This window comes from Lithobates pipiens, unplaced genomic scaffold (genome assembly GCF_037356315.1).
Source record: "Lithobates pipiens isolate NorthernLeopardFrog02 unplaced genomic scaffold, aLitPip1_a1.2 Scaffold_30, whole genome shotgun sequence".
NCBI classification, from domain to species: domain Eukaryota; kingdom Metazoa; phylum Chordata; class Amphibia; order Anura; family Ranidae; genus Lithobates; species Lithobates pipiens.
Genome location: NW_027507791.1, coordinates 3,370,978 through 3,398,777, shown reverse-complemented (window position 1 = coordinate 3,398,777; position 27,800 = coordinate 3,370,978). Strand labels below are relative to the sequence as shown.

At 41.6% G+C, this 27,800-nt stretch overlaps 1 protein-coding gene across 2 annotated transcripts in view; it reads right to left on the bottom strand.

The window, feature by feature from the left end:
- Positions 1–27,800, bottom strand: part of MDGA2 (MAM domain containing glycosylphosphatidylinositol anchor 2) — a 1,078,966-nt gene that overhangs the window by 469,904 nt on the left and 581,262 nt on the right. For both annotated transcript variants that reach the window (XM_077463546.1, XM_077463547.1), the window contains exon 3: positions 24,776–24,950. In XM_077463546.1, coding sequence (XP_077319672.1) covers positions 24,776–24,950 — 175 coding nt within the window. The remainder of the gene's footprint in view (positions 1–24,775; positions 24,951–27,800) is intronic.

Genomic DNA, 27,800 nt, shown 5'->3' with positions numbered 1-27,800 from the left:
ATTATGGTAGTAACTTTTACCTGAAATTATGAGATTGGTCAAATTCAGGACATGGCCTTGTATTTCAATTTGGGCAGAATGACATAGCAGACTGTCGGAAGAAATTGGTAGAGAGTAGAGGGGCCCCTAAACTTGAAGTTCCCTGGGGTCACCCAAAGTTTAAATCCTGCACTGGTATTTTACGTAATTATACTCATTTGCTGGATAAGAAAAAGCCTCTCCTTGTGAACTTGGAAGATCTTGGAGAAAGATTTTTTTTCCCCCATTTCAACAGATGCATGTAATGTTGTACAGAGCATGTGCAAGATGAGGTGCATGATGCCATAGAAGAGGGGGAACAGACAGCACAGAGGCAGAAAAAAAAAAAGAAAAAGGTTACAGGGGAAGGTGGAAAGGGGGCTGGTGGGTCCCCTTTAAGAGTGGAAATTGTCACAAAAAAAAAAATATATATATATATATATATATATCTTTAAAACTATGGGAAGACCACAGCGTTTTTAAATTGCCATCTTTTTTTTCTGAAATTACTTTGATAGCAGTGTTATTTTGGTTCAGATAATAATAGTGATTTAATCAAAGTTACGGTTTTATATGCGTACTCTATATACATTTACTTTTTTATTTTGTTTGTTCACCCAAAATTCTGCACTATAGTGTTAGTATTTAATTAGGTCTGCCAGGGGGCTTCCGGGCCAGGCACGTCGGCACTTACAAATGATCCAGCTATTCCATTCTGTTCGTCTTCTTGATTAAAAAGCTATTGCTCCAGAATACCTTAATTAAATGTGCATGTGGTCAATATTTCCTTCACATCTATTCAAGAAGTCTTTATGTGTGCATAATTGCTTTGTAGATAAACCTATGATGAGCCAATTACATAGCTAGTGAACACACCCTTTGTCAGACATGCATTACTATACTTGTCCATGTTTGAATACATCAAAATTTTACTGGACAGCTGCACAAGCTCCTATTGTATTTTTATCTCTCTAGGCTATATTCATATGTATCAAATAGTACTCTGGGTATGGAAAAATAGATACATAGAACAAGAAGCAGAGTACCTGTAGCATTTAGAGGTTTATTCCAAGACGATAATAGCTGTATTAATTTCAGTCCACAAGAAGCGACCTTTGTTGGCCAGTTATCGAAGATGTGAATTAATCTCACCTCTCTGCATAGGTGGCAACATAGCAGAACTTGGAGGTTGCCTTTTGCCAGAACCACCAAGAAATACAGTATGTCAATGGGCGGTTGCATACCTCCCAACATTTTGAGAATGGGAATGAGGGACACCTACTAACAAAAGAATGTAGGCATAGGACACGCCCCCCCCTCCGCACCCGACACGAAACCTTAAAAGAGGATTAACAAAAAAAAACAAATAAAAAGGTTAATTAAATTCACAAAGACTTTTTATTTTACCACTACTATTCCTTTATATTGGCTTTTAAAATGTACAAATGCAGCAATTTAGAATTTGGATGAAAGGTTTAAGACTGAGAAAAAAAGTGCATTTTATATACAACTATATAGATCAGACCAAAATGAGGGACAAATTAGGAGGGAAGAGGGACAGAGGGACATTGCTCCAAATCAGGGACAGTCCTAGCGTTGCCATCTGTCTGGGATTCGCCTGGATAGTTCGGGTTTTGAATCATGTGTCAGAGTTTCAGTCCGCCTGAAACCCAGACACGATATTCAGACAAGAATGTGGCTTGGTACAGAAGAGTGAGGGGACACTATGCACGCCACCTTTCTCTTTGAAGGGTTGTACATGCATAATACACTTTCTTTCAAATATAGAAAGCCTATTATACTTGACTGCTGAGCTGAGTGCTGACCGATTCTGCAGCTGTGTTTTATCAGTGTAGGGACTGAGGGACAGTCTGCAAATCACTAGCTACTAGGTCCACAAAGGTCCTTTTAAGGACTGGTATAGGTGTACAGTATGTAGGGTTGTACATGTATAATATACTTTCTTTCAAATATAGAAAGCCTATACTTGACTGCTGTGCTGCTGAGCTGATTGCTGCCCAATTCTGCAGCTGTCTTTTATCAGTGTAGCTGCTGGTATCAGTGCTGCTGTCAGTGCGCTCTCTCTATCTCGGTGCTGGTGTGGTCTCAGTGCTCTCTATCACGGTGCTGGTGTCAGTGCTCTCTATCTCGCTGCTGATGTCAGTGCTCTCTCTCCATCTCGCTGCTGGTGTGGTGTCAGTGCTCTCTATCTCGGTGCTGGAGTCAGTGCTCCCCATCTCGGTGATGGTGTCAGTGCTCCCTATCTCGGTGATGGTGTCAGTGCTCCCTATCTCGGTGATGGTGTCAGTGCTCCCTATCTCGGTGATGGTGTCAGTGCTCCCTCAGAAGAGCGAGCGCCCCCTCCTGAACCGTAGCAGGCCGCATGCCCTCAACATGGGGGGTGGGTGCTTTGGGGAAGGGGGGCGCCCTGCGGCCCCCCCACCCCAAAGCACCTTGTCCCCATGCCTCTTCCCAACAACCCTGGGTGTTGGTTGTCGGGATCTGTGGGCCCTATGTGAACGAGTATGGGGTTCGCCCGAGGGAAAAAGTGGGAAAAAGTGTCAATAAAACAAAAACACACTAGACAGATTTTTAAAGTAGTTTATTGGGCAGCTCCGGGGGTCTTCTCACCGGGCTCCTCCGCTATCTTCTGCTCTTTTGATAGCAAAGGAGCCCGGCTTTCTCCTTCGTCATTGCCGTGCTGAGGTGGAAGTAGAATTGGTAGGTGGAGGGTGGACAACAGCAGCTGTAAGTACAGCTGCAACTTTTTGTGGCAATACTGAACGTAGCACGTTGAGTTGTCTGACTTGATGGAACCCAGACAAGCCATCTCCTGCATAATTGTCAACATGTGAAAGTATTTCACTCCAAAGACATGCTGGTAGGTTAATTGGCTTCTGTCCAAAATTGGCCCTAGTGTATGGGAGTTGATGACCTTGGATTGTGGGCTCCTTGAGGGTAGGGACTGATGCGAGTGTGCGATGTATGTGTGGAGCGCTGCGTAAAAATTACCTTAAATAATGGAAGTAATGTTAAACCCCTCAGCACTGCAGCATTGGTGATCAGTGGCATGCTGTAATAATGTGCACCCCCCCCCCCCATAGCATTGGTGGTCAGTGGTCATCTCAGGCCATATTAACATCCCCCAGCATTGGTGGTTGGTGGAAGGTTCAGGTTTTATTAGGAACTCCCCCGCCTGCATTTGTGTTTAGTGGTTTATTTGCTGAGCACATGCTCACGCATCGCTGCTTTTACCCACTGGCCAGAACTATTCCTAGGACTAGTGTTAGGTGAATATCACTCCACACCATTTTGGCTTCTCTCAGTCCCTGGTGCTGGAATGCAGTAAACGTCTCAGCAGAAACCACACCATAGCAATTCTCCATGATGCCAGGCAGCCGTATTGGGACACCCTCCAAGTGGCGACCCCCCCTACCCATATTGAAAGACCACTGATGAAAACAATTTTCCATTTTTTACATCATTGCAAAAGCAACAATCACATTGTGCAACATTTATTTTCAGTTTTGGGCATGCATAACCTGATTTTTATCTTTGGTGGCGGCTGTCTATTATTGTTTTGAAGCAAACAAAAAAATTGAAGGGTAAGTTGAAAGATGAACATGTATACTGTAATTGACGGCACTGCAGTAAATACATATATCACTGTCAATAAGTTTATGTGCTTACATGAGAGAATTGTGTTAAATGAAAAAAAGACTGAGCTCTTGTTATACGAGAAACAGATATGCAGCATTTTATGTCTAAATAATTGAAGAGCAATGGATATTTGATGTTGTACAGTAGTAACGTGAGGGGGAAAAAATTCTCAGTAGGTCTGTTATTTACACATCATTGGTGGGATTTTCATTAAGCAAAGTCAGTTTCTGAAGAGACCATCATATATGCCAACATTCCAGGGAGCAAAATGATTTTAAAACATCCACAAGTGTTCTACAATATGGTTTTGACGGACAGGTAAATGTATACCAATACACAATTATTGGGGAACTGAGGAGATGTACACGAGACAGGACTCATTAGAGTTGATTTATTAGGGCAAAATATGTTGTTCACTTTGCAAGGGAATTTTCCTTTAGATCAGTGAATCTGGTGAAGATTCCCTTTACAAAGAATGCCTGATCATTTGCAAAGATGATGAAAAAAAAAAGTGCTTGCACATTATTAGATGGAAGGTTAATTTCCCTTGGACAGCCTTTAGCAAATCAACCCATTATATCAGCAGATGGACACCAATTGGTTTCAGCTCTCTAGAAGGTCCTCTTATGCCCCATACACACAAGTGTATTTTCCATCGGAAAAACTCCGCTCAAGCTTGGCTTGCATACACACAGTCACACAAAAGTTCTCTGAGCTTTCGACCAACAAGAACACAGTGACGTACAACACTAGGACGAGCCGAGAAAATGAAGTTCAGTGCTTCCGAGCATGCGTCAAATTGATTCCGAGCATGCGTAGGAATTTTGCGTGTCGGAATTTATACAGACGATCGGAATTTCCAATCGGAACTTCCAATCGAAAAATAGAGAACATGCTCTCAATCTTTTGCTGGCTGGAATTCTGCCAGCAAAAGTCCGATGGAGCGTACACCCGGTCGGAATTTCTCACTAAAAGCTCTCATCCGACTTTTGCTGGCAAAATTTCTGAATGTTTGTATGGTGCTTAACACTGGGCGGCACGAGCACAACTCTGAGACTGCAGAGTACCTTGAAAAGTATTAGGCTTTTTATTTATACCTTGGCACTACATAGTTAATTACATGGTTATTCAGCTTGCAAAAAATACCATTTAATTCAACAAAAAGGAAAAAAACAAAAACAAATGAAAAACCTTCATATACAAAATCCTATACCCAATTTTGAGCCATAGAAAGACCCCAGTAAAAGCATGATCCAATTTGCTCCAGCAGGGAAAAGAATCCTTCCGGATCCCCCAGGAAGCCATATTCAAAAATGTTATTACTAGGGTTGCACCAATACCGGTATCGGTTCCGATACTGAGCATTTGCATGCCCCCTCCCACCTCAGCCCCGCCCCCCCTGTGCTGGTCATGGCCCCTCCCCCTCAGTTCAGTTTTTGTGTCCTCCAGGCAATGTGCTTCTCCTCCCTGGGCTCCTCTGCGGGTGGCTGCCAGGTGACTGATCTGCCTGGTGAGTAGTGTGTCCTGCACTGAGCAAGGCTTTGCTTCTCCCCCACCTCTGATGACTTTCCCCAAGTATCTCAGCTACTGCAAAACTTCTTGGAGAGGGAGGGCAGGTCAGCTGGGTGTTGTAGTGCAGTGATTGGCCCTCTCCCCCCCCCCCTTTCCTGCATAAACAATAACTTACCTCCCCACCTCTCCACCCAAACCACAATACCCTTCCCCGCCCCATCCTAAATAACACTCCTACCCACCTCTCCACCCTAAACAATAACACCCCTCTCCACCCTAAACGATAAAACACCTCTCCATCAAAAAAAAAAGTTAAAAAGGTACAGTAGTAAAAAAAAAAAAAAAAAATATGGGTATTGGTAAATTGGTATTGGAGAGTACTTGAGGAAAAGTATTGGTACTCAAACTCGGTCTGAAAATATTGGTATCGGTGCAACCCTAGTTATTACCAATAAATGTTGAAGTGATTGTAAAGGCTCGTTTTGTTTCCCCTGAAAACAATAAAAAAAAAAACATGTTCTACTTACCTGCTTTGTTGCAGTGGATTTGCACAGAGAAGCCCAGATCCTCCTCTTCTGGAGTCTCTTACTGGTGCTCTGGGCCCCTCCCTCCTGTTCAGTGCCCCCACAGCAAGCAGCTTGCTATGGGGGCACCCGAGCCAAGTCACAGGTCCCCGTGTCCATTCAGACATGGAGCCCTGACCCAGCCCTGTCCCCTTACTCCTCTGATTGGCTACCTAACTTTGATTGACAGCAGTGGGAGCCAATAGCTGTGTCTCAGCCAAATCAGGAAGGAGAATCTCGGATGGCTGAGACATTCATAGATATCACTGGATCGAGATGGACCTCAGGTAAGTATTAGGGGGGCTAAGGGGGGCTGCTGCACACAGAAGGCTTTTTATCTTAATGCATAGAATGCATTAAGATAAAAAACCTTCTGCCTTTACAACCCCTTTAATATCTAGGACTCGGGAGTGCGCCCGCAAAGTAACCCCCTTGGGGAAGTGCTTCTCCGAGGGGGTCATCAGATGGGGGGGAGCCGCGAGAGCCGCCGGGGGATCCCAGAAGAGCAGGTTCGGGGGCCACTGTGCAAAACGAGCTGCAAAGGGGAGGTAAGTATGTTTGTTATTTTTTATTGTTTTTTATGTTTTCCTTTTACAATCACTTTAAAGAATATGTTAGGAGTGCATTTCTTTTACCCTAATGGCAGGAAGACGTGGGCCACGTTGTACCAGTGCTTAATACGATAATTTATTTTCTTCCACGTAAAATGAATGTGTTCAAGCTTTCAAAAAAAAGCTTGATTGCTTCATTCAGTCAGGGTTCCAAAATACTTCTGAAAATTATGTATATTTATATTTGAGAATCAGACTACCTTCTAAATTTAGCATGCCTCCTTCCCTTCAAGGGTTTCTCTTTGGGGGAAAAAATAACATCAAAACACAAATCTTACATTCATTACCCTCTTGGAGGGTTTTTTGTTTTTTTTTGTTTTTTTCTTACAAATACGAAAATGTCAACCTAAGTTGCCTATTAAATAAAACATTGTGATGTAACTGCTGTTTATGTCAACTTTTAATTTCAGTTTAAAAAGAAAATGCTTATTTAAAAAAAAAAAAAGAAAAAAAGAAATGTTCCATCATTATTGCAGATTGTTCTGATAATGCATTTTTTCCAGTACTGCTAATGGAGAACTATATGTAACAGTGTATGCAAATTATTGTTTTGGAACATTACGATTCTGCGAAAATACATGAAATTATACAGAAGAACTCAAAAGGTTTAAAAGAAAATTAAATATGTATAATGTATATTCATGCTAAGCAATAGAGATGAGAGAAAATAATTAAAACAAACCTGTGGGAAAATTAGAACCAGAAAAAACTTACTGCAGCAGCAGGCAGCTGATAGCATAAGCTGCCAGAATCTCCCAACGCAATACCGGCTAGTGTGCTCTCCTCCCCCCGACAGTTTCTCCATGGGCTGTCCTGTCCCCATCCCACAATGCAATGATCAGTGTCTAAGTAACAACACAGTAGGCCCATGTTTTTAACACGGGGAGCAGGAAGGTTGTCTATGCATAGTAAATAGTGACTTTGAGAATGTTGATATTTGCATAGCAGTTTTGGAAGGGCTCCTGGTGATGCTGGATCTAGAGATTTTGCAGTAATAGACATACATTGGTAGCTTACGCTGTTGTCCTCTCTGCTGACTAATTTAGAGGCCCTACACAACACTACATGTAGCTAGAATGTCCCTAGCAACATGTAGCGTTGTTTAATGCTAGACTGTAACCAGCCTAAGAATTGTTTATTTTCTCTTTATTTATTGGGTTTCTCCTAAGCTCAGGCCATTAATTATTTCTGCCTGTTGCTGCTGAGTTGACTCCAAACGTTAGTGTGAGAAGTAACAATGTATTGAGTTCAGGGCTGGTGCAAGGATTTTTGACACCCTAGGTGAAACCTCATTTTGCCTCCCCCACCATTGGCTCCACCCCTAACTCCACCCATTTGCCTTGCCCATGTATACGCCACCTTTTTAATGAAGCGCCCATCAAATGCAGCCCACCAGCACCCATCAAAGCAGCCTCACCACCGCCCATCAAATGCAGCCTCACCACCGCCCATCAAATGCAGCCTCACCAGCACCCATCAAATGCAGCCTCACCAGCACCCATCAAATGCAGCCTCACCAGCTCCCATCAAATGCAGCCTCACATCATGTTTCAAGGTGGTGTGTTCAGGGTGATGTGTAGTTAGTTTTCCGCCATGTACAGAGTTTTGCTTTTAGGCTAAAAAGTAAAAATTTGGTCTCATCTGACCAGAGAACCTTCTTCCACATGTTTGCTGTGTCCCCCACATGGCTTCTCGCAAACTGCAAACCGAGACTTCTTATGGCTTCCTTTCAACAATGGCTTTTTTTTTGCCACTCTTCCATAAAGGACAGATTTGTGGTGGACACGACTAATAGTTGTCCTTTGCACAGATATGTTACCACCTGAGCTGTGGATCTCTGCAGCTCCTCCAGAGTTACCATGGGCCTCTTGGCTGCTTCTCTGATTAATGTTCTACTTGCCCAGCCTGTCAGTTTAGGTGGACACCACTGCCTTGGTGGGTTTGCAGTTGTGCCATACTCTTTCCATTTTCAGATGATGGATTGAACAGTGCTTTGTGTAATGTTTAAAGCTTGAGATATTTTTGTTATAACCTAACCCTTCTCTACAACTTCATCCCTGACCTGTCTGGTTCGTTCCTTGGCCTTCACGATGCTGTTTGTTCACTAAGGTTCTCTAACAAACCTCTGAGGGCTTCACAGAATAGCATTTATACTGAGATTACATTACACACAGGTGGACTCTATTTACTAATTAGGTGTCTTCTGAAGGCAATTGGTTCCACTAGATTTTAGTTAGGGGTATCAGAGCAAAGGGGGCCTGAATACAAATGCATGCCACATTTTTTAAATATTTATTTGTAAAAAAAATGAAAACCATTTATCATTTTCCTTCCACTTCACTTTTATTTACGTTGTGTTGGTCTATCACATAAAATCCCAATAAAATACATTTACGTTCTTGGTTGTAACATGACAAAATGTGGAAAATTTCAAGGGGTATTAAGACTTCTTCAAGCCACTGTTTGGCAGAAGACTTACAAACTACAAGCTGACTACTGTGAGGGAGCAGGGCAGAGCGATGTGCTTGTATTCATAAAGACTGGTGCAGTCAAATTAAGCAAAAGTGTTTCTTATGCATTCTAAAAATAGTGAAGAATGTGCCAAATTCATATACCCATCTAGAATTTGTACTTGAATTTAGCTCATGCTTCACCACTTTTAGAATGCACGAGAGACACTTTCTAAAACTCTGAGAAAGTTTTCCTCTCTGTATGTCAAGAAAGTCTGTCTTAAAAGAGAAATATCTTTTTTTTTGTTTTTTTTAGGATCATAGTTGCCTAGGTGGATGCAGCATTGGACTGATGCTGCATCTGTCCTCTGGTGCCTCTAACACAGCGTTCGATCGCTTGGTTTTCACAGCTCCCTGAGCAGAGAGCTTCTGTCTGTCAGTCAGCAGCTCTGTGCTGTGCCCCCCCCCCCCACGCTCACTAGAGCTCTGGGCTGTGCAGGGGGTGGGAGTGGCTGGCTCAGGCTCTCAACAGCTCGCTGAGAGGCTAAGTCAGGTGCTGGTCCAGGAATGTGGGTGGATCCAGACTCCATTGTCAGGATCTTGCCCGAGCCTGGATGGGCTTTGTGACGTCAGCCAACAGCAGGCTTCAGCCCACTGTCTGCTGAAAACGGGTCACAGAAGTGCAGAACAAACTGCTCTCCTGTGGTCTGCAGGAGAAGCACAGCCAAATGAGTTTTGGCAGTTCTTCTCCTTTAATTAGCTCCACTTTTACATTTGGCACATTCATTGTGACACAATGTAAAAGTGGCACATTTTAGAACTACCTAACTTTGTTGCACGAGTCACTGTCAGAACCAAAAGTGTTGCAAGTACTTCATGAACTTGGCGCACTACATTAACAAGAGGCATTAACACAAGAAAAGTGGCTTTATTAAACGCCTGCCTGTATTTACACAGATGGACTTTGAATCAAAATAGTTGAGCGCTTTTGATCTGGTCAATTCAAATACAAAACATGTATAAGCAGAGGTTAATTCCAATGAAAATGTATGTATAGGTCATACATACTGGGGGGAGTGCAACTGGGGGGATCCATAGTGGAGCAGGATCTGGGGGTTCTGGTAGATTATAAGCCTAATAACATGCAATGCCAAGCTGCAGTTTCCAAAGCGTGCAAAGTCCTTTCTTGTAGTAAGAGAGGTATGGACTCCAGAGAGAGAGAGAGATATATAATTGTGCCCCTGTACAAATCATTAGTAAGTCCTCATCTGGAATATACTGTTCAGTTTTGGGCACTATTTCACAAAAAGGATATCGGGGAACTGGAGAAAGTGCAAAGAAGGGCAACCAAACTGATAAGAGCATGGAGGAGCTCAGCTATGGGGAAAGGTTAGAGGAACTGAATATATTTTCGCTTGAGAAGAGGAGATTAAGGGGGGATACGATCACCATGTACAAATATATAAGGTGTCCATATAGTAAACTTGGTGTTGTTATTCACTTTACGGTCATAACAGAAGACAAGGGGACACTCTCTATGTCCATAGGAAAAAAGATTGACTCTCCAAATACAGAAAGGTTTCTTTCTAGGTTTCTAGTAAGAGCTGTGGAAATGTGGAATGGACTACCTTCAGAGGTGGTTCTGGCCAGCTCAGTAGTTGCCTCTCGGAGGATCATGAAGGAATTTTTTTCCACTGCTGTAGGAAATTGGATCATACTTTGCTGGGTTTTTGCCTTCCTCTGGATCAACTGTGGGTATAGGATTGTGTATATGGGATTTGACGATTTATTTATTTTACTGGTTGAACTAAATAGACTTGTGTCTCTTTTCAACCTGACTAGAACTATGAATACCACAGAAATATTGGCCTCTTAAAGCGGAGCTCCACCCAAAAGGGGAAGCTCCACTTGTTCACACACTTGGCACTTTTGGGGGGGGAGGGAGGAGCAGATACCTGTCAAAACCAAGTACCCGCTCCCACTTCCAGGTAACATTGCCACACTGCGATCTACAAAATTGATGGCCCTTCGGACTCCCCCCCCATGCTGCCTTTTGGGAGTCACGCAGGTCTCCGAAGACAACGGGACAATTTAGAAAGTGCAGCGTGACTCACGTGAAGCCGCAAGGCTTCACTTCCTGTCTCCCTTAGTGAAAATGTCAGTGCCTGCACCCAAATCCAAATGACGAATCGGCTAGGGGTGCCGACATCACAGGATTCCTGGACAGGTAAGTGTCCTTATATTATTATAAGTCAGCAACTACCGTTTTTTTTTTACAGGCTGGAACTTTAACCACTTCCCACCCGGCCAATGTATATATACGGCGGGTGGGAGCCGCCTGCTCCTGATAGGACGTTCAGGAACGTCATTCAGGAGCAGCGGGATCGCGCGCGCGCGCGCCCGCGCAGCGGCGCGATCCCGATGTGCTCGTGTCACCCGGACACGGCACATCTCAGATCGGCAGGAGGGCTCTGTGATTGGCCCTCCTGATCACATGACGGCCGTGTCCAATCACGGCCGTCATGTGATGTAAACAAACAGCCGGTTGCTAGGCAATCGGCTCTCCTCTCCTCACACGGAAGTCACCGCTGAGAAGAGGAGAGCAGAACGCTGCAGCCGGCTGATGATCAGTGAGTATGGGCTGCTTTTTACTCACTGATCATCAGTGTAGTGTAAACACACAACACACCACACAGTCCCCACATATGTCCCCAAAACACACATGTCCCCAAAACATACATGTCCCCAAATAATAAAAACACATGTCCCTAATAATAAAAACATGTCCCCCACATATGTCCCACTAAAATCACATGTCCCAATGATTATCTGCACACATATGTACGTGATCACCTGCACACATATGTACATGATCATTTGCGTACATATGTCCGTGATCACACAAACCAATTATTATACACTTAACGGAATTTTTTTTACCAAAAACATGTAGCAGAATAAATTTTGGCTTAAATTTATGACAAAATTTGATTTTATTGGATTTCTTTTCAAATAGAAAAAAGAAAATATTGTTTTTTTCCCAAATTTCCGCTTTTTTTGCGCTTATATCGCAAAAAAAAAAAAAACGGAGTCGTGAATAAATAACACCAAAATAAAGCTCTATTTGTGCGAACAAAATGATAACAATTTCATTTGGGTACAGTGTAGCATGACCGCGCAATTGTCACTGAAAGCGCTAGAGCGCTGAAAGCTGAAAATTGGGCTGGGAAGGAAGGGGGTGAAAGTGCCCTGTATTGAAGTGGTTAATATGCAAATCCTAACTTTTTCTATAAAAGTCAAGTGTGTCACCGTAACTGTACATTTCTTGCGACTGGCCCTTTAAATCCATGAGTTACCTTACTGGGCAGGCTTGGAAGGTGGGAAAGGATGGAGACATGCCTATATCTCTTAATTTGCTAAACATTTTGAAAGTAGTCTCGCCAAAGGGTAACCTTTTCTTATTCATTTTTACCATCATAGGGTCCATTTGAATTGATAAGGTGACAGGTTTACTTCAAGGGCAGTTTAAAAAATTGTAGTTGCACAGGTCATTTACAGTCACGCTACACCAATTGTCTACATTAAAGATTAGTTCTTCAAAGCTTAGTGTAATCTTTAATTTCACACTTTCTCAAGTTAATATGTGGTCTCTTTTTGGTGTACATTTCCAATATCTAAGGAATATTACCTCTCAATTTTCACTGAGCTAATACAATGGAAGGAAATGTAACAAAAGCTGCCTGTGGTTCATTACACCAGTCAATATTCTCCTTCAGTGAATATTATATAATGCCATTTTACATCCCAGCAGGGGAATTTGGTTTGCTTAGGGCTTCCACGCATTATATAATATACTTCCACTAGACCAGGTTCAGTGATTAAATGGAAACTATAGAATATTTTCATTGAGTTCTCATGTTGCATCATCAATGTAAATAAAATGTATCAATATTTTTCAGTTTTTACATTTCTACTTTCATATGGTTCCATACTTCCACCATTAGATTTCATATACAAATTTATATTTTTTTCCGTGCATGTCTGACAATGTAATCTGCATCATTGCTCAGCAATTGTATGAAAAGCAAGGACAGTATGAGCCGCCTCCAGGGGGCTGATTTTGTAAAACTGGAGAAAAGAAATTGAGCACAGAAGTGAAGCTGTGGCCCTCAACAACTAAACAATTTTCACTTTTAATTTTATGGAAAAGTTAAACAATTCTAATTGGTCACTATGGGCAACTATTCCTCTTTTCTGATCCTTTTCTTTCACCAATTTTTAACAATTCAGATCCATGGAGTGTATACTAGTGCCTGGGAAGGTCTAGTGTCAAAGCTCCATCCAAAATGATGACGTGTGTTGCAGAATAAAGTGTTGTCACCAGAACACAGGACGCGGTGAGAAGTAGTCCTAGTGACAAAATGCGCTGAGGCGGAAGAGTGATTAGATGCTGGGACCGGAAACTGGAAGTGGGTATTCTCTGGTGTATTGTATACTGGCCTTTCTGTTCAGTGAAGTGGTTGGAAATTGAGCAAGTGAGCCTCGCTCAAAGTTATACATTAGAGACTTCATTTTGTATTTGCTATACACTCTGAGCTCTCCTCATGTGAGTGGAATTTTATCAATTGTATCCTTAATAAAGTGCTTTATTTGGATTTACTACACTATAGACTGAGTTTCATTTTCTTCCATGTGGTATGATGGAGCTGTCTAGAGCAGGGGTCTCCAAAGTATGGCATGTGGGTCACATCAGCCCGCTAAGATGTTTTTTCCGGCCAGCAGCTTGAGTAACCAAGACGCACTGCAGGGACAGTCTCTGCCCTAGCTTTGTCAGGTTGCAGTGCAGGTCCTGCAACTAAACAAACCCCGCCTCTCCCAGCACTGACCCATCTTACTGGTTGCTAGGACCACCACAGTCCTATCAACTAATGAAGTACTTCAGTGCAGACTCACTGCACCTCCTGGCTCCTGCCCACTGTTAACATAAGTGGCTTTTACAAAGTGTGATTGGTAATAGCAGGGCAAGAGCCAGAAGGGGCAGTAGATCTGCAAAGTTAGTTGGTGGCTGCTAGTTGTTTCAGAGGTACACTGATGTAATGGGATACCGTGAGATGGACACAAATGTGGGGGAGACTGATGGGAACATATGTGCAAGGGGGAGCTCAGAGGGGGACACAAATGTGCATGGAGGAGCCCTGAGGGGGGACTCTGAGGGGCACATAAATGTGTGTAGGAAGGCTCTGAGGGGACATCATCGTGTGTGTGTGAGGGGAGGGCTGAGATAGGGACAGAAAGATGCTTTGAAAACTCTTAATGTGAGTGGGGGGCTCTGAGGGTGGCATTAATGTGCATAATGGGCTCTGAAGTGAGTGGGGGGCTCAGAGGGATACAAATGTACAAGGTGGGGGCTGTGATGGGAACACACATGTATGTGGGGGGTCTATGAGGGGGACACACGAGTGGGGGTCTCTGTGAGGGACACAAATGTGCAGGGGGCTTTGAGTTGGGGGGCAAATAAGTGGGGAGGCTCTGATGCAGACACAAATGTGTGTGGGGGGGGGCTCTGATAGGAACACATATGTGGGGGAACGTTCTGATAGATCATGGGGAAACAAATGTGTGTGGAAACTCTGATGGGGACACAGATGATTGGAGGGCACTGAAGGGGACAGATGTATGAGGAGACTCTGGTGGGAACAAAGATGTAAGGCCCCATGAACACTGGAAGTATAGCCCCAGTGCATAAGGCTGGGGTGTTTAGGTGCGCTTGGAGGATACAGGTGCACCATCAACTGCGCTACTGGCAGCCTGGAGAATTCCATTAGTTTCTGCTGCTGCTGATTCATTTATAAAATCAGTGTGTAAAATATACAATGTGGCCACCGAGGTAAAATGTTTAGAGACCCCTTGTCTAAAGGGCTGGAGGAAGTTTAAACATTGGACCCCAGGAAAGACAGGGACATCTAGTGGCCACTTATAGTATTAACCCTGCCTTATCTAACCCACTTAAAGTTAGTAGTAAACGATCACCTTCTAAAACAACTCACTCGGTTTGAAATGGAAATCAAAGGCAAATTATTTGTGTATAAAAAATAAATAAATAAATATATATAAATATATATATATATATATATATATATATATATATATATATATATATATATATATATATATATATACACACAATGCTGTAAAAAATTATTTGCCCCCTTTCTGATATATTTGTATATTTGTCACACTTAAAAAACACATTTTATTATTACAGAAAGATAACCCAAGTAAATATAAAAATGCAGTTTTTAAATGATGGTTTAATTTATTGAGGCAAAAAAGCTGTCCAAACCTGTCTGGCTTTATGTGAAAAAGTAATTGCCCCCTAAACCCAATAACTGGTTGTGCCACCCTTGGCGGCAACAACTGCAATCAAGCATTTGCGATAACTGCCAATAAGTCTTTCAGATTGCTGTGGAGAATTGTTTTAATTTGGTTACATTGGAGGATTATCCAGCATGAATGGCCTGTATAAGGTCATGATACAGCATGCCAATTGGATTTAAGTACGGGCTTTGATTAGGCCACTCCAAAACCAAAATTTTGCTTTATTTGAACCATTCGGAGGTGGATTTGCTGTTGTATTTCAGGTCATTGTCCTGCTGCATAACCCAAGTGCACTTGAGCTTGACGTCACAAACTGTTGGCCGACATTCTCCTTTAGGATTTTCTGGTAGAGCTCAGAATTCATGGTTCCATCAATTATAGTAAATAGTCTGGGTCCTGAAGCTGCAAGGTCCATCACACTACCACCACCATGTCTGACTGTTGGTAAGATGTTCTTGTTATGAAATGCTGTAATAGTTTTATGCCAGACGTAACGGGACGCACACCTTCCAAATTTAATTTTTTTGTCTCATCAGTCCACAGAATATTTTTCTTGGGGATAATGAAGATTGTTTGGTAAATGTAAGATGAGCCCTTGTCTTCTTTTTGGTCAGCAGTGGCTTTGGCCTTGGAACTCTTCCATGGATACCATTTATTGGCTAAGTCTCTTTCTTATTGTTGAATCATGAACACTGATCTTACCTGAGGCAAATGAGGCCTGCAGTTCTTTAGATGTTCTACTGGATTCTTTTATGACCTCCTGGATGAGTCGTCGTCAGTCTTGGAGTAATTTTTGTAGGTCGGCCACTCCTGGGAAGTTTTGCCACTGTTCCAAGTTATCTCCATTAGTGGATAATGGCTCTCCCCGTGGTTTACCGGAGTTCCAAAGCCTTAGAAATGGCTTTGAAACCCGGCCTAGACCGATACCTGTACATTACTTTGTTTCTAATATGCTTTTGATTTTTTTTTAGCTTGTGGCATGATGTGTGGCTTCTTGTGATCTGTTAGCATGCTTCACTTTGTCAGACAGCTTCTATTTCTGTGATTCCTTGATTCAACAGGTCTGGCAGTAATCAGGTCTGGGTGTGGCAAGTGAAATGTAACTCAGCTTTCCAAAAAATTGTGGTTAATCCCAGTTCATTCATGATTCAGCATGGAAGGGAGAAATTACTTTTTCACATAGGGTCGGGCAGGTTTGAACAGTTCTTTTCGCTTAAAAATTGAAATAATAATTTAAAAACTGCATCTTGGATTTACTCTGGTTATCTTTGTGTAGTAAAAAAAAAATTATGATCTGAATCATTTAAGTATGAGAAATATGCAAAAACAAATAAAAAATTGGGGAGGGGAAAATACTTTTTTATAACACTATTTTATATATATATATATATATATATATATATATATATATATATATATATATATATATATATACATACATACATACATACATACATACATACATACACACACACATACTTTTTTTCCTCATTTCTATAAGTGATCACATTCCCTCGGTTCTCAGCTCTATATGAGATGGGGGAGGAGAAGCAGCAGCACACCAAGCTTCCCAGTGAAGGAGAGTACACTGGGTTCCCAGCATAGCTACATAACTGACCGAGGTGTGCTCTCATGCTTAGTGTGGTCAGTTTTTAATAGGAAAGCAGAGGGACTGACAGGAACACCAGATTTCACATAAAGAAAGCACTACAAAGAGAACAGGATGCTTTTTCATACAAGTACATGGTACAGCAGGCACATATTAGGAATATGAAATGTTGGGGTAACAAATGATTTAACATCAAGGGGTCATATACTTGTTAGGGGAGTCAATCTATTATCATTATGTTTTGCTGCACAGTGGTGAGTATAGAGGGGTAGAGGATAACATCACTCAGCTGTGCATACCAGTCGAATTGTAATTTTGAATATCTCGCAGGTCTGATTTCATGAAAACTGTGGTTTTGGGGAAATGTGTGAGCATGCAAAATAGTTTTTTTAAATCACAGATTTTTGAGTTGAGTTGCATCTCGATATAGCACGGTCTTGCCCCGTAGGGTCCCGACGCACTTACAAACACATACAAAGATACTGGGGCCAATTTATAGACAGGATCTGATTAACCTACCAGCATGTCTTTGGAGTGTGGTAGGAAACCGGAGTACCCGAAGAAAACCCAAGCAGGCACAGGGAGAACATGCAAACTCCAGGCAGATGGTGTCGTCGTTGGGATTTGAACCAGCGACCCTATTGCTGCTAGGTGAATGTGCTACCCACTACACCACTGCCCTTTTGTTGTATATATTTTAATTTTATTGATGGAGAGCACAATTTTAACGACTTAGCGACTGCCTCACGCAGATATACTGTGGCAGAAGGGCATGTACAGGCAGATTAACGTACTTGTACGTGGCCCTTTAAGAGGCGGCTTGCGGGTGCGCCCGATGGGAGCTCCGTGACCGTGATCCCGGGACCCGCGGACTTGATGTCCAGGGGGATACCCGCGATTATCTCACGGTGAGGAGGAACGGGGAGATGCTAATGTAAACAAGCATCTCTCCGTTCTGCCTAATGACACTATCACTGATCGCCGCTCCCTGTAATCGGGAGCGGTGATCAGTGACCTGTCACACACAACCCCTCCACCCACAGTTAGAATCACTCCCTAGGACACACTTAACCTCTATAGCGCCACCTAGTGGTTAACCCCTTCACTGGCAGTCACATTTACACAGTACTTAATGCATTTTTAATTGCACTGATCACTGTATAAATGTGAATGGTCCCAAATTCGAGCCAAAAGTGTCCGATGTGTCTGCCATAATGTTGCAGTCATGCTAAAAATCACTGCTCACTGCCATTACTGCTAAAAAAAAAAAAAATCATCAATAAAAATGCCATAAACCTATCCCCCATTTTGTAGACGCTATAACTTTTGTGCAAACCAATAAATAATCGCTTATTGCGATTTTTTTTACCAAAAGTATGTAAAAAAATACGTATCGGCCTAAACTGAGGGAAAAAAAAATATTTTTATATATTTTTGGGGGATATTTATTATGGCAAAAAGTAAAAAATAATGAGTTTTTTTCAAAATTGTCACTATTATTTTGTTTATAGCGCAAAAAATAAAAAAACAGAGGTGATCAAATACCACCAAAAGCAAGCGCTATTTGTGGGGGAAAAAAAAGGACATCAATTTTGTTTGGGTACAACGTCGTACTACCGCGCAATTGTCCGTGAAAGCGAAGCAGTGCCGAATCGCAAAAAAAAAGTGCCAAATGGTCCAGGGGCTAAAGTGGTTACTGTCACCATATCTGATGTTTGGAGAGCATTAAAGAGCGAGGGAGTTTTTGGAACTGGTATTTTCTTATCATATGTTTACTTGTCCAGTGGGATAAGAATATTCCCAGCTGGTGAAGGGTTTATATACTGTATTTATTATTTATTCCATCACATGTTTTAGAGTCATTTTATTTTATTTATTTTGCAATACATGAGAAGTGTTAAAATAATTTCCCACTGCATATTAGACATGGGCGCTGTCAATAAATTTGTTTTGTTCTGTTCCATTACGGTTCGTATTAAAATTAATTTGTACTTCATATTTTGTGTCCAAAATTCAATTTAAATTTGTACGAAATACGAATTGTCGTTAGGTTCGTTAACTTGTACAAACGTTCGTTACGATTAATTTAAAGGCAAAAATATACCTCAATATGACAGTCGATGCTGATGGAAGTTTGCTTTTTATCCGAAATTTCGTTGAAGAATTTTCTATCTGAAATACAAATTGTTGTTAGATGAGGGGCTCCCACCATCCCTGTGCTGTACTAAATTCGTTCTTCGGATTCGTAAACAAAAGTTTGTATTTCGTACAAAATTTGGACGCATGGCAATTCGTATTTTGGATCCTCCCGAACGTACGAATTTAGGGAAATTCGTACGAATTTGAGAGTCATACAAAACAAATCGCACATGTCTACTGCATATGATGGCAGTAAAAAAGCATGGGGGACTTTAGGAGTTATAAAAAGTATGCAAACAAATAATGTCCAGCAATAAAGATTCCATAAACATCTAGCTTGACTGACTCGGTACAAGCAACATCTCGTGCTCACTGGTCGCTAAAGGGAAATGTAGAGTGAACTTGGGTATGTTTTCCAGCCTAAGAATGTAAGCTCCGTATATTTTTTTGCCTATATCCATCAACAGATCAGCGACCTCCATGGAAAACAAGTCTTCAAAAGACTAAAAACTGTTTACTGAGCAAATTTAGCCATTTCTAGATTCTGCAGAATAATATACATGAGCTGAATGATGTGAATTGGCAGGGAAGTGAAACCTTACAAAAGCAATCTATAGCCTGACATTCTAGATTTGAAGCTGAAGCACATTATTTATTTGCATTAGCAAGTTGAGGTGCTTGTCACTCATTAACTACAGTCATGTCACTTCTAAGGAGGACTAACCAAAGAGACTCTTCCTCTTTTAGGATGGGAAAATTGTGTTCTCTGTGTTAACTGGCAGGGTGATTGGCAGGCTTGTTTACATGAGAAGTAAATACGATGTTTTTTTTAAGGCAGACTATACTTTAGTGATATAGTTGCACTTCTTTGCATTTTGAAAGCCAAGGCAAGTAAAAATGTATTGTATGTAAAACACAAAAGTATTAGGACTCCTGCCTTTACACGCACATGAACTTATGGTGAACGTATAATGGCATCCCAGTCTTAGTCCGCAGGGTTCACTATTGAGTTGGCCCACCCTTTGCAGCTATAACAACTTCAATTCTTCTAGGAAGGCTGTCCACAAGGTTTAGGAGTGTGTCTATTGGAATGTTTGACCGTTCTTCCAGAAGCACATTTGTGAGGTCAGGCACTGATGTTGGAGAGAAGACCTGGCTCACAGTCTCCGCTTTAATCCCGATTGGCCGACTTTTTTCAGCCATGCCCCTTCAGGCATGCCCTGTGCAGCCAGCTTCTGTCTGACTGGCTGCAGTAAACACGGGCGGAATGTCAGCCAGTATCTACTTAACCAGACAATGCCATCCAACATTCGGCCCATGTGTACGAGTGTTTAGTCTGGCAGGGGATTAAACGTTGCTAATACCAAGACAAGGCACCATAATAGTACTGGAGTGAAGGCGAGTATGGCTTACAATACTCAGCTTTTATTCATTTAAGTGAAACTTTTAATCCAGAAAGAGAAAAAAAAACTGTTGTTGTAACTGCTTAAAAAGTTAGCTGGAGTTCAACTTTAATTTGTTAGTCAAGTCCATCTAAATCTGCCAGTCTCCAATACTGCCCACTCCCTATATCGACAATTCTCCTGTCCAAATGTGTCCATCATGTTGCTGCTCTAGTAGAATGGAGATAGGCTAAGACTGTGTGTTCTTGGCCAGATCACCAATTGCAAATAGAGGAAATAAAGCTTAAAAAAAGAAAACACATGCAGCCACCATGTCTAAGGGTTCAGAGGCTGCAAACTTTTTTTTTTTGGGGGGGGGGGGGGGGGGGGAGTTGGTTGAACTTAATGGAAACTTTTTAAAATTCATGCTTGGCCATACAGCAATCCTGGAATAAATCACGTTCCTTTTATCGATTACAAAAAAAGGGTCTTTTTAAATAAAGACTTTGTCTTCTTAAATCATATCTTTACAACCCATCAAATGTTTAGTACAAAAAATTGCCCTGCAATTGTTAAGTTTTTTTTTTTTTTTTTTAAAGCTACAACCATCTCCTGGGGTGTGCCTATTTTCAATAAATACCCTGATGAATGGCAGATTGTTCTGACCCCTGAAGCACGTTGGCTCCATATTCGCAATATACATGCATCATCCCTTTTAACGGAATATATGTAGTATGCTTTACTTTTCTTTTCTCTGGTTATAAGCCTTATTCTGATAGAGCCTTAATCACGAGCTGCCTGCCCAGTGTCTAAACACATCTAATTCCACATGAAACCTTGTGATACTCCCGTAATAGGAGAATGTGAGTTTGCAAATAAATGCTGAAAAGGATTGAGTTAAGTCATTATATGGCACTGTTCTCTGCAGCATTTAGGCCCACCACCACAGAAGATGACATGGGGCATCACATGACTGGACTGAAGACCCATGGAAAAAAGGTATGAAAGCAAAATGAAGAGTGTTCCAAGTGGGATGGAGGAAAAAACTAGGGGAGCAGGAAATTTGGTTGCCTTGAGTTGGACTTTCCAAACTGCACTATTTATCTTGCTGAATCCATAATGTTTTGCTTAAATGTTCAGCTGCCATAAAATGGAAACATAGTTTGAAACTTCCCTTTGTAATCTTACGTTATGGATTTTATTAAAGTAGTTCACTTTGGTAACCTACTTGGATGATACAGAAAAACTAAAAGTGTAGTACAATCATCAAGTGTATGGGATAACCTTTTCATGTAGAGGAGTTCCCTCTACCATAGGGTAACAATATTGCGGTGAACTGACACACTTGGGATGATGGAAATTTTAATAAAGTCTCCTTTTTTTGAACTGAATGTGATGATCTCATTAGGTCCACTGTAAGGTGTATTTGACAGCATGTACTGGTCTCCTGTGATTTTTCTTCAGTTCCCAGAAGTCTGCATGTACCCTTTTATCTATCAAAGGCTCATGTGCCACAGCATGAAAGAGTTCAAAGGAAGAGTAAGAAAAAATGTTATAGCGAAACCTACCTTTAAATTAGGCAAGTGTACTAGTAGACGACTATTGTGGTTAGAAATAACCAGGTATTGCTCCAAGGGCTTGCTGCTCATTTTTAGTTTCATTATATTTTTTGCAGTTCCTCCAGCATCATGGGGTTGAACTGTTGGCAAACTCGAGACTTCAGGAAATAAAGTGCTATTAAAACCTGTCTCTTTTTTCACATTTGACAATTTGCTTCTTAATAAAATGGTGCATAATCATGGACACCAAAGTGTATGTGTTAACCAAAGCAATGGGTTTTAGGTTTAGAGAGTATTTTTATTTTTTTTAACCCATCTTTTCTTCAAAATATGGATGGGGACTGAAGAGATGAGTTGAAAACACAATGCTGCATGATGCAGGAGTATGCCAACAGAAACCAAACACTTTACTCATTAACTGAGCAGACATAGCCCTAGGACAGTGGTTCTCATTCTCAACTCCTGTACTCAGGACGCACTAACAGGCCAGATTTTAAGTATTACCTTGGGGAGATGCAGACTAGAATACTGAAATCACTGAGCAGCAAATATCACTGATCAATTATGTATTTCAGTTATCTTGAAAACCTGGCCTGTTAGTGTGTCCTGAGGACAGGAGTTAAGAATCACTTCCCTAGGACATGCTGGTAGGAAGTGGAACAACCCCAGGATGTGCTGGCGAGAGGTCAAACACATAACCCCAAGGCATACTGGTAAGAAATGGAACACACAACCCCAGAACATGCTGGTGGGAGGTGAAATACCTAGCCCCAGGACATGCTGGTTGGAGGTGAAATACCTAGCCCCAGGACATGCTGGTTGGAGGTGAAATACCTAGCCCCAGGACATGCTGGTTGGAGGTGAAATACCTAGCCCCAGGACATGCTGGTTGGAGGTGAAATACTTAGCCCCAGGACATGCTGGTTGGAGGTGAAATACTTAGCCCCAGGACATGCTGGTTGGAGGTGAAATACCTAGCCCCAGGACATGCTGGTGGGAAGTGGAACATCACTTCACTGTGATAAAAGTTTTCATTAGAAGAACATTATAAGAACACCTTAAATCTATAAAGAGTGGTGGCAGTAGGCCCCGGTCCCATCAGTGCCCTTGTTTTCCTGTCCCCTACAGGGACACAACAAGCAATAGAAACGTAATAGCAGTTCTAAACCTTCCTAGCTCTGTATAAAACCAAAATAACGTTTTGTCTGAAGGCTTCCTTTTAGGGTATTCTAAAGGCAACCATTCAAGTGGGATCTGAAGAACAGAACTGGATTTACTTGGTAGGAACTTAACTTGCATTCTTTGTCAACTGAATGGGACTTTGGGGTTGTGAACCAAACAGGACTGATGTAGCACAACCTTTTAGAGAACTAAAATATGCATACAGTAGTTTCCACAGTGCTATCCTTCTCTTGTGCCTGTGACCTTTCGGCCCTTTTGAGTTTCATATTGAAAAGTTCAATTGTATATTCATAAAAGAATTGTATTTGTTCTAAATTCTTTGACCGAACTTTCAGCTAACAAACTTAAGCCTCTTTTATAGTCACAATGCAATATAGAAAATCACTCAGGTATTCACCACCAACACAATCATGCCTGTTCAGAAAGCACCCATTTTTTTTATGGTTCTTGCCAATGTAGCGTTGGGCTCCTGAAGAGCATGCGCTATGTTTTTGTCAATTGAAATGTTCCTAAGACCATAGTTGGGTTTTAGAGTTAATTGTAGTACATTATGGTCTCAGTATCAGTTTAGCTGGACTGTATTATGTTCTGCCTGGCAATAGGTGTGGGTGTCACCTTTGGCAGGCATTGGAATGCAGTCCAGTTGGACACACTGGGTGCCAGTCTTTCTCGAAGCCAATCAGTGGGTGCATTGTCTTGCTGTGTATTCCGGAAGGTACTGAGGTCACGTGGTTTGAGGTTCCGGTCCAGAAGTATGTTCTGACTCCATGGTCCTGGTCCTCCTGACCAGCCCCCAGAGGCCCTCATTGCCTGGAGTGCAGTTCCATCCATGTCTGAGTCTCAGGGCTGGCTAGCCCGAGGCACAGTAACTGGAAGGAGGGTTCCAAGGTAGTCCGGTGCCGTCTCTGATTTGGAGAGGCCCAGCAAATGAAAACGCAACCAGGGGAGGACTCTTTAGAAGAGGGCCACGCGCAAGGCTGGCTGCTCAGCAAGAGCCTGGATGCTAAGCTGGAAAGGACACCAGGTGAATCCACACTCGTACGGTATCGCTGGAACGGCTGCAAGATACTGGTACCGTATGAGAATTTCATCCTTCAGTTACAACCAAGTCTGTGAGAGAGGCTTTTCATTCTAAAGTTCTACCACCAAGTCTGTGGCAGAGACTTGGCTTTATCTGAATCACCTGTCAGTTGCCAAATTCACCAAAAGGGGATTTATCCAATAGTTGTAATATCCAGTTGTGAATGGCTATTCCCTGGACTGTATAGAGAAAGACATTCAAGTGTCAGCAGTGCCAAGAGTACCTGCGCTTTCCTACCCATATCCTCTATTCCCTACTGAGAGACTGTGTTTTGTTCAACGTTTTGCAAATAAAAATCCCTAAAGTGGATCCAGTGTCAGTCTCTGCAGTTCATTGGTCCATCTACCTCGGGAAACCCCTAGATGCACACGAGGTGAAGAAGGTAACGGTAAGCCCAAAAAATAATCAGCCGCTCCTTCGAGGGTCAGTGCTACACTAATGTTTTCAGAAAATAATACCCTTTTATCAAGCTATAACAATGCATTTCACTATGTAACATATGGGACAAACCATTAAAAACTCTTGTGTATTTAAGAGAACCCACTTTTTTGGCTTCTTTCACCAATCTGAATTGTTTTTCGATGTGAATTAATAATTTTGTATAAGCAGGAAAGAATTCTTATTTACTTACAGTATACATCCACTCGTATAGATTTTATTGCAGGGGAACCAAGCCCGTTTTCTGCTTTGCAATAATATCTGCCTCCCTGGTGTCTCTGGATATTTGTAATCTGAAGGGTCTCATTGAAAACGCTGGAGTCTTGGAATCGATCTGATGCACTTCCTGCTGTTTTGGTCCACCTGATCTGAGCAAGCATCAAAAAACAGAGTTAGTGTGGCTCACTTGATAACTAGGTGCAGTTTCATAAGGTTTACAAGTTTAAAATTGATCAGATGCAGAAAGATCAACATGTACGAGTGCCCACCTAATTGCAGGTAAATATGTGGGTGAAGGTTAATAGGACACAATCCATGAAAATCCTCTTAGAAGCTCTAAAATCAGAAATCACCACTGGGTGCAGGCTGCATATCCACAGTACTCACTGACTACAGTATGTCAAAAATAGAAGACACCAAAATACCCTTTAGATAAGGGAGAGGGACCATGACACGCATCCGTCATTCCATCATATGTGAATGGATCAACATACCTAATGTTGCACTAACTAATGACTCTAGGTCTATACTTTTAGGCTCCATTCACATCCATGCGTTGTAGTAACACGTGTTGTGCATTGGATTGTTGCAGTACCAGTGCCCACCTTGAGCTGAACCACCAAAAAAAAAAAAAAGAAAGAAATACTAAAAAGTGTATATAAACCCCAACAATGAATGTAATTTATTTGTTCCCTTTCATTTAGTTAAATATAGCAATTGTCATTATGTCGATATGATACATGTAAAACAATACCTGTATATTGTGACAGAACTCCATTGCTGTCCTAAATCCTATTCCTATGCACCCTGCAATGTTATCTCAAGCAGTCTTATCTCCCTGCCCATGAGAACTCTAAACTACAGACCACCTTGCATTTTGTTATGGAGAATAAGAGGTTTATAGTCCTGAAAGGGAAAGAAACCTTAAAAAGGAACTAATGCAGCCCTACAGTCAAGGACGGGTAAGCTGTATACATATTATATATACACACACAAACATACATATACATAATATATATATATATATATATATATATATATATATATATATATATATATATATATATATATATATATACACACACATATATATATATATATATATATAATTTATGTTCTTGGGTTTAGACAAAAGTTGGTTTAAAGATACAAAAGAAAACTTATAAGAAGCAATCAAAGATTTGAACAGAATTGCCTTGTCAGCCCTTTGTAATGCTGAGTTCCACAGAAGGCACATGGCACGCACGCTATAGTGATAGTTGAAGAGCCTTTGCCCTTTAGGTACAAAATTGGAGGACTTACACTGCCTGGGACACTCACAATCAGCACACACAACTACTTGAACAATTCTCAAGCTACCATTGCACTGCTGCCTTGTTGCTGGGATCAACACATCTTCACATTGAGCCTCTTTCACTAACTATCCCATAAGCTATTGGATAGCCTTGAAGAACATATGAGGCTGCCTGTATGGGCTACACTCTTGAGTTTTTAAGATCCTATGATTTCCAGTGTATTAGCAGTACATACCTGGCTACTTATGGCCATGCCTAGTGGTTTTCAAGGGGGATCCTTGTGTGGAACATGCGGGGCTCTGGCTACCGTATTGGGGACCTCTTAGATGCCTTAAGCTGTGGCACAGTGAGATTCCTTCACATATCTGGGATGATCCACATGTGTTGCATTTATACGGATGAATTCTAGGTTTGTAATCTCCTCCTAAACACCTCTGAAGAAAGGATTGATCTCTTCCTGAAATGTGTCTGGCATCAAAGAGGAGAGTGTCACCAGTTTTGTATATACCCCTTTAAGTCAGCAGATTCACTGTTGATTTTTTATCATTCATATTGATGTTGTACTATACTATTTTATGATGTATAAATAAAAAGCTATATATTTTATACCAACATTTCCCTTATCTTTGTTGCCTTAAAAATCCCATTAGTACCTTTGAGGATTACTAATTTTAACTTCATTGGAAATGAATAACCCATTCCTCATTAGCCAAAGGCAGATATAGCTGGTTTGCTTGAGGCAGCGGTCTTAGTGATTTATTTGCTGAGACATTGACAAGCCCCTTTCTTCCCCTTTCCCACTGTCCAGAACACTCCTTATAATCCAGAAGACTGTAGATGGGGTGCAGCGTGTGTGGCGGCAGTAACTTACACTGCCAAGTGCAAAAGAAACCTTGTATTGAAGTAATGCAACAACAGTTCACAACAACCCTGAGGGACGCCTGCCCAACCGGGTACACTCATAGTTCTCAACGAGGTAAAGATGACAGACATCAGCCGGGTTGACAGCATCTATAAAGAAAGCGTGACTGTGGAGGAGTGCCACCCACAGTGGAAAAAGTAGCCTGCACCTGCCTACAGCACCACCAGCAGTAACAATAAGAATGGACACTGTTCCATAATGTAATTGGTAGCGTGGCAAAGTATACTTCTTATATTTTACTGTAGTGTAAAGCCCAGAAAAAAAAACCAAAATGAGTTCATTGCTTAAAACACCATTAAAAAAAAAAACAAAAACAAAAAAAAAGGCCATGGCTCTCCGCTTTGTTTTAATTTTGCAAATTGTAAGACCCCTGTGTGACTCACAGCCTCACAGCCAAATAAATAGTTGAAATTTATATAAAAGGGAGCAAGGTTTTATTTCCATCTTTACATTCCTGACATTTATGCAACCTTACCACATGGCACAGCAAACCTGGTGACCTCACATTTTCTGCTGTAGATAAGCCAGCACTATGGTTGCCACCTCAACCCTTTAAACCCGAACACATATTAATTACACAGGTTCTGTGGCCGATTAAGGTGGTAATTAACCACATCAGCCCGGACCATTTTGCTGGCCAAAGACCAGACCACTTTTTGCGTTTCGGCACTGCGTCGCTTTAACTGACAATTGCGCGGTCGTACGACGTGGCTCCCAAACAAAATTGATGTCCTTTTTTCCCCACAAATAGAGCTTTCTTTTGGTGGTATTTGATCACCCCT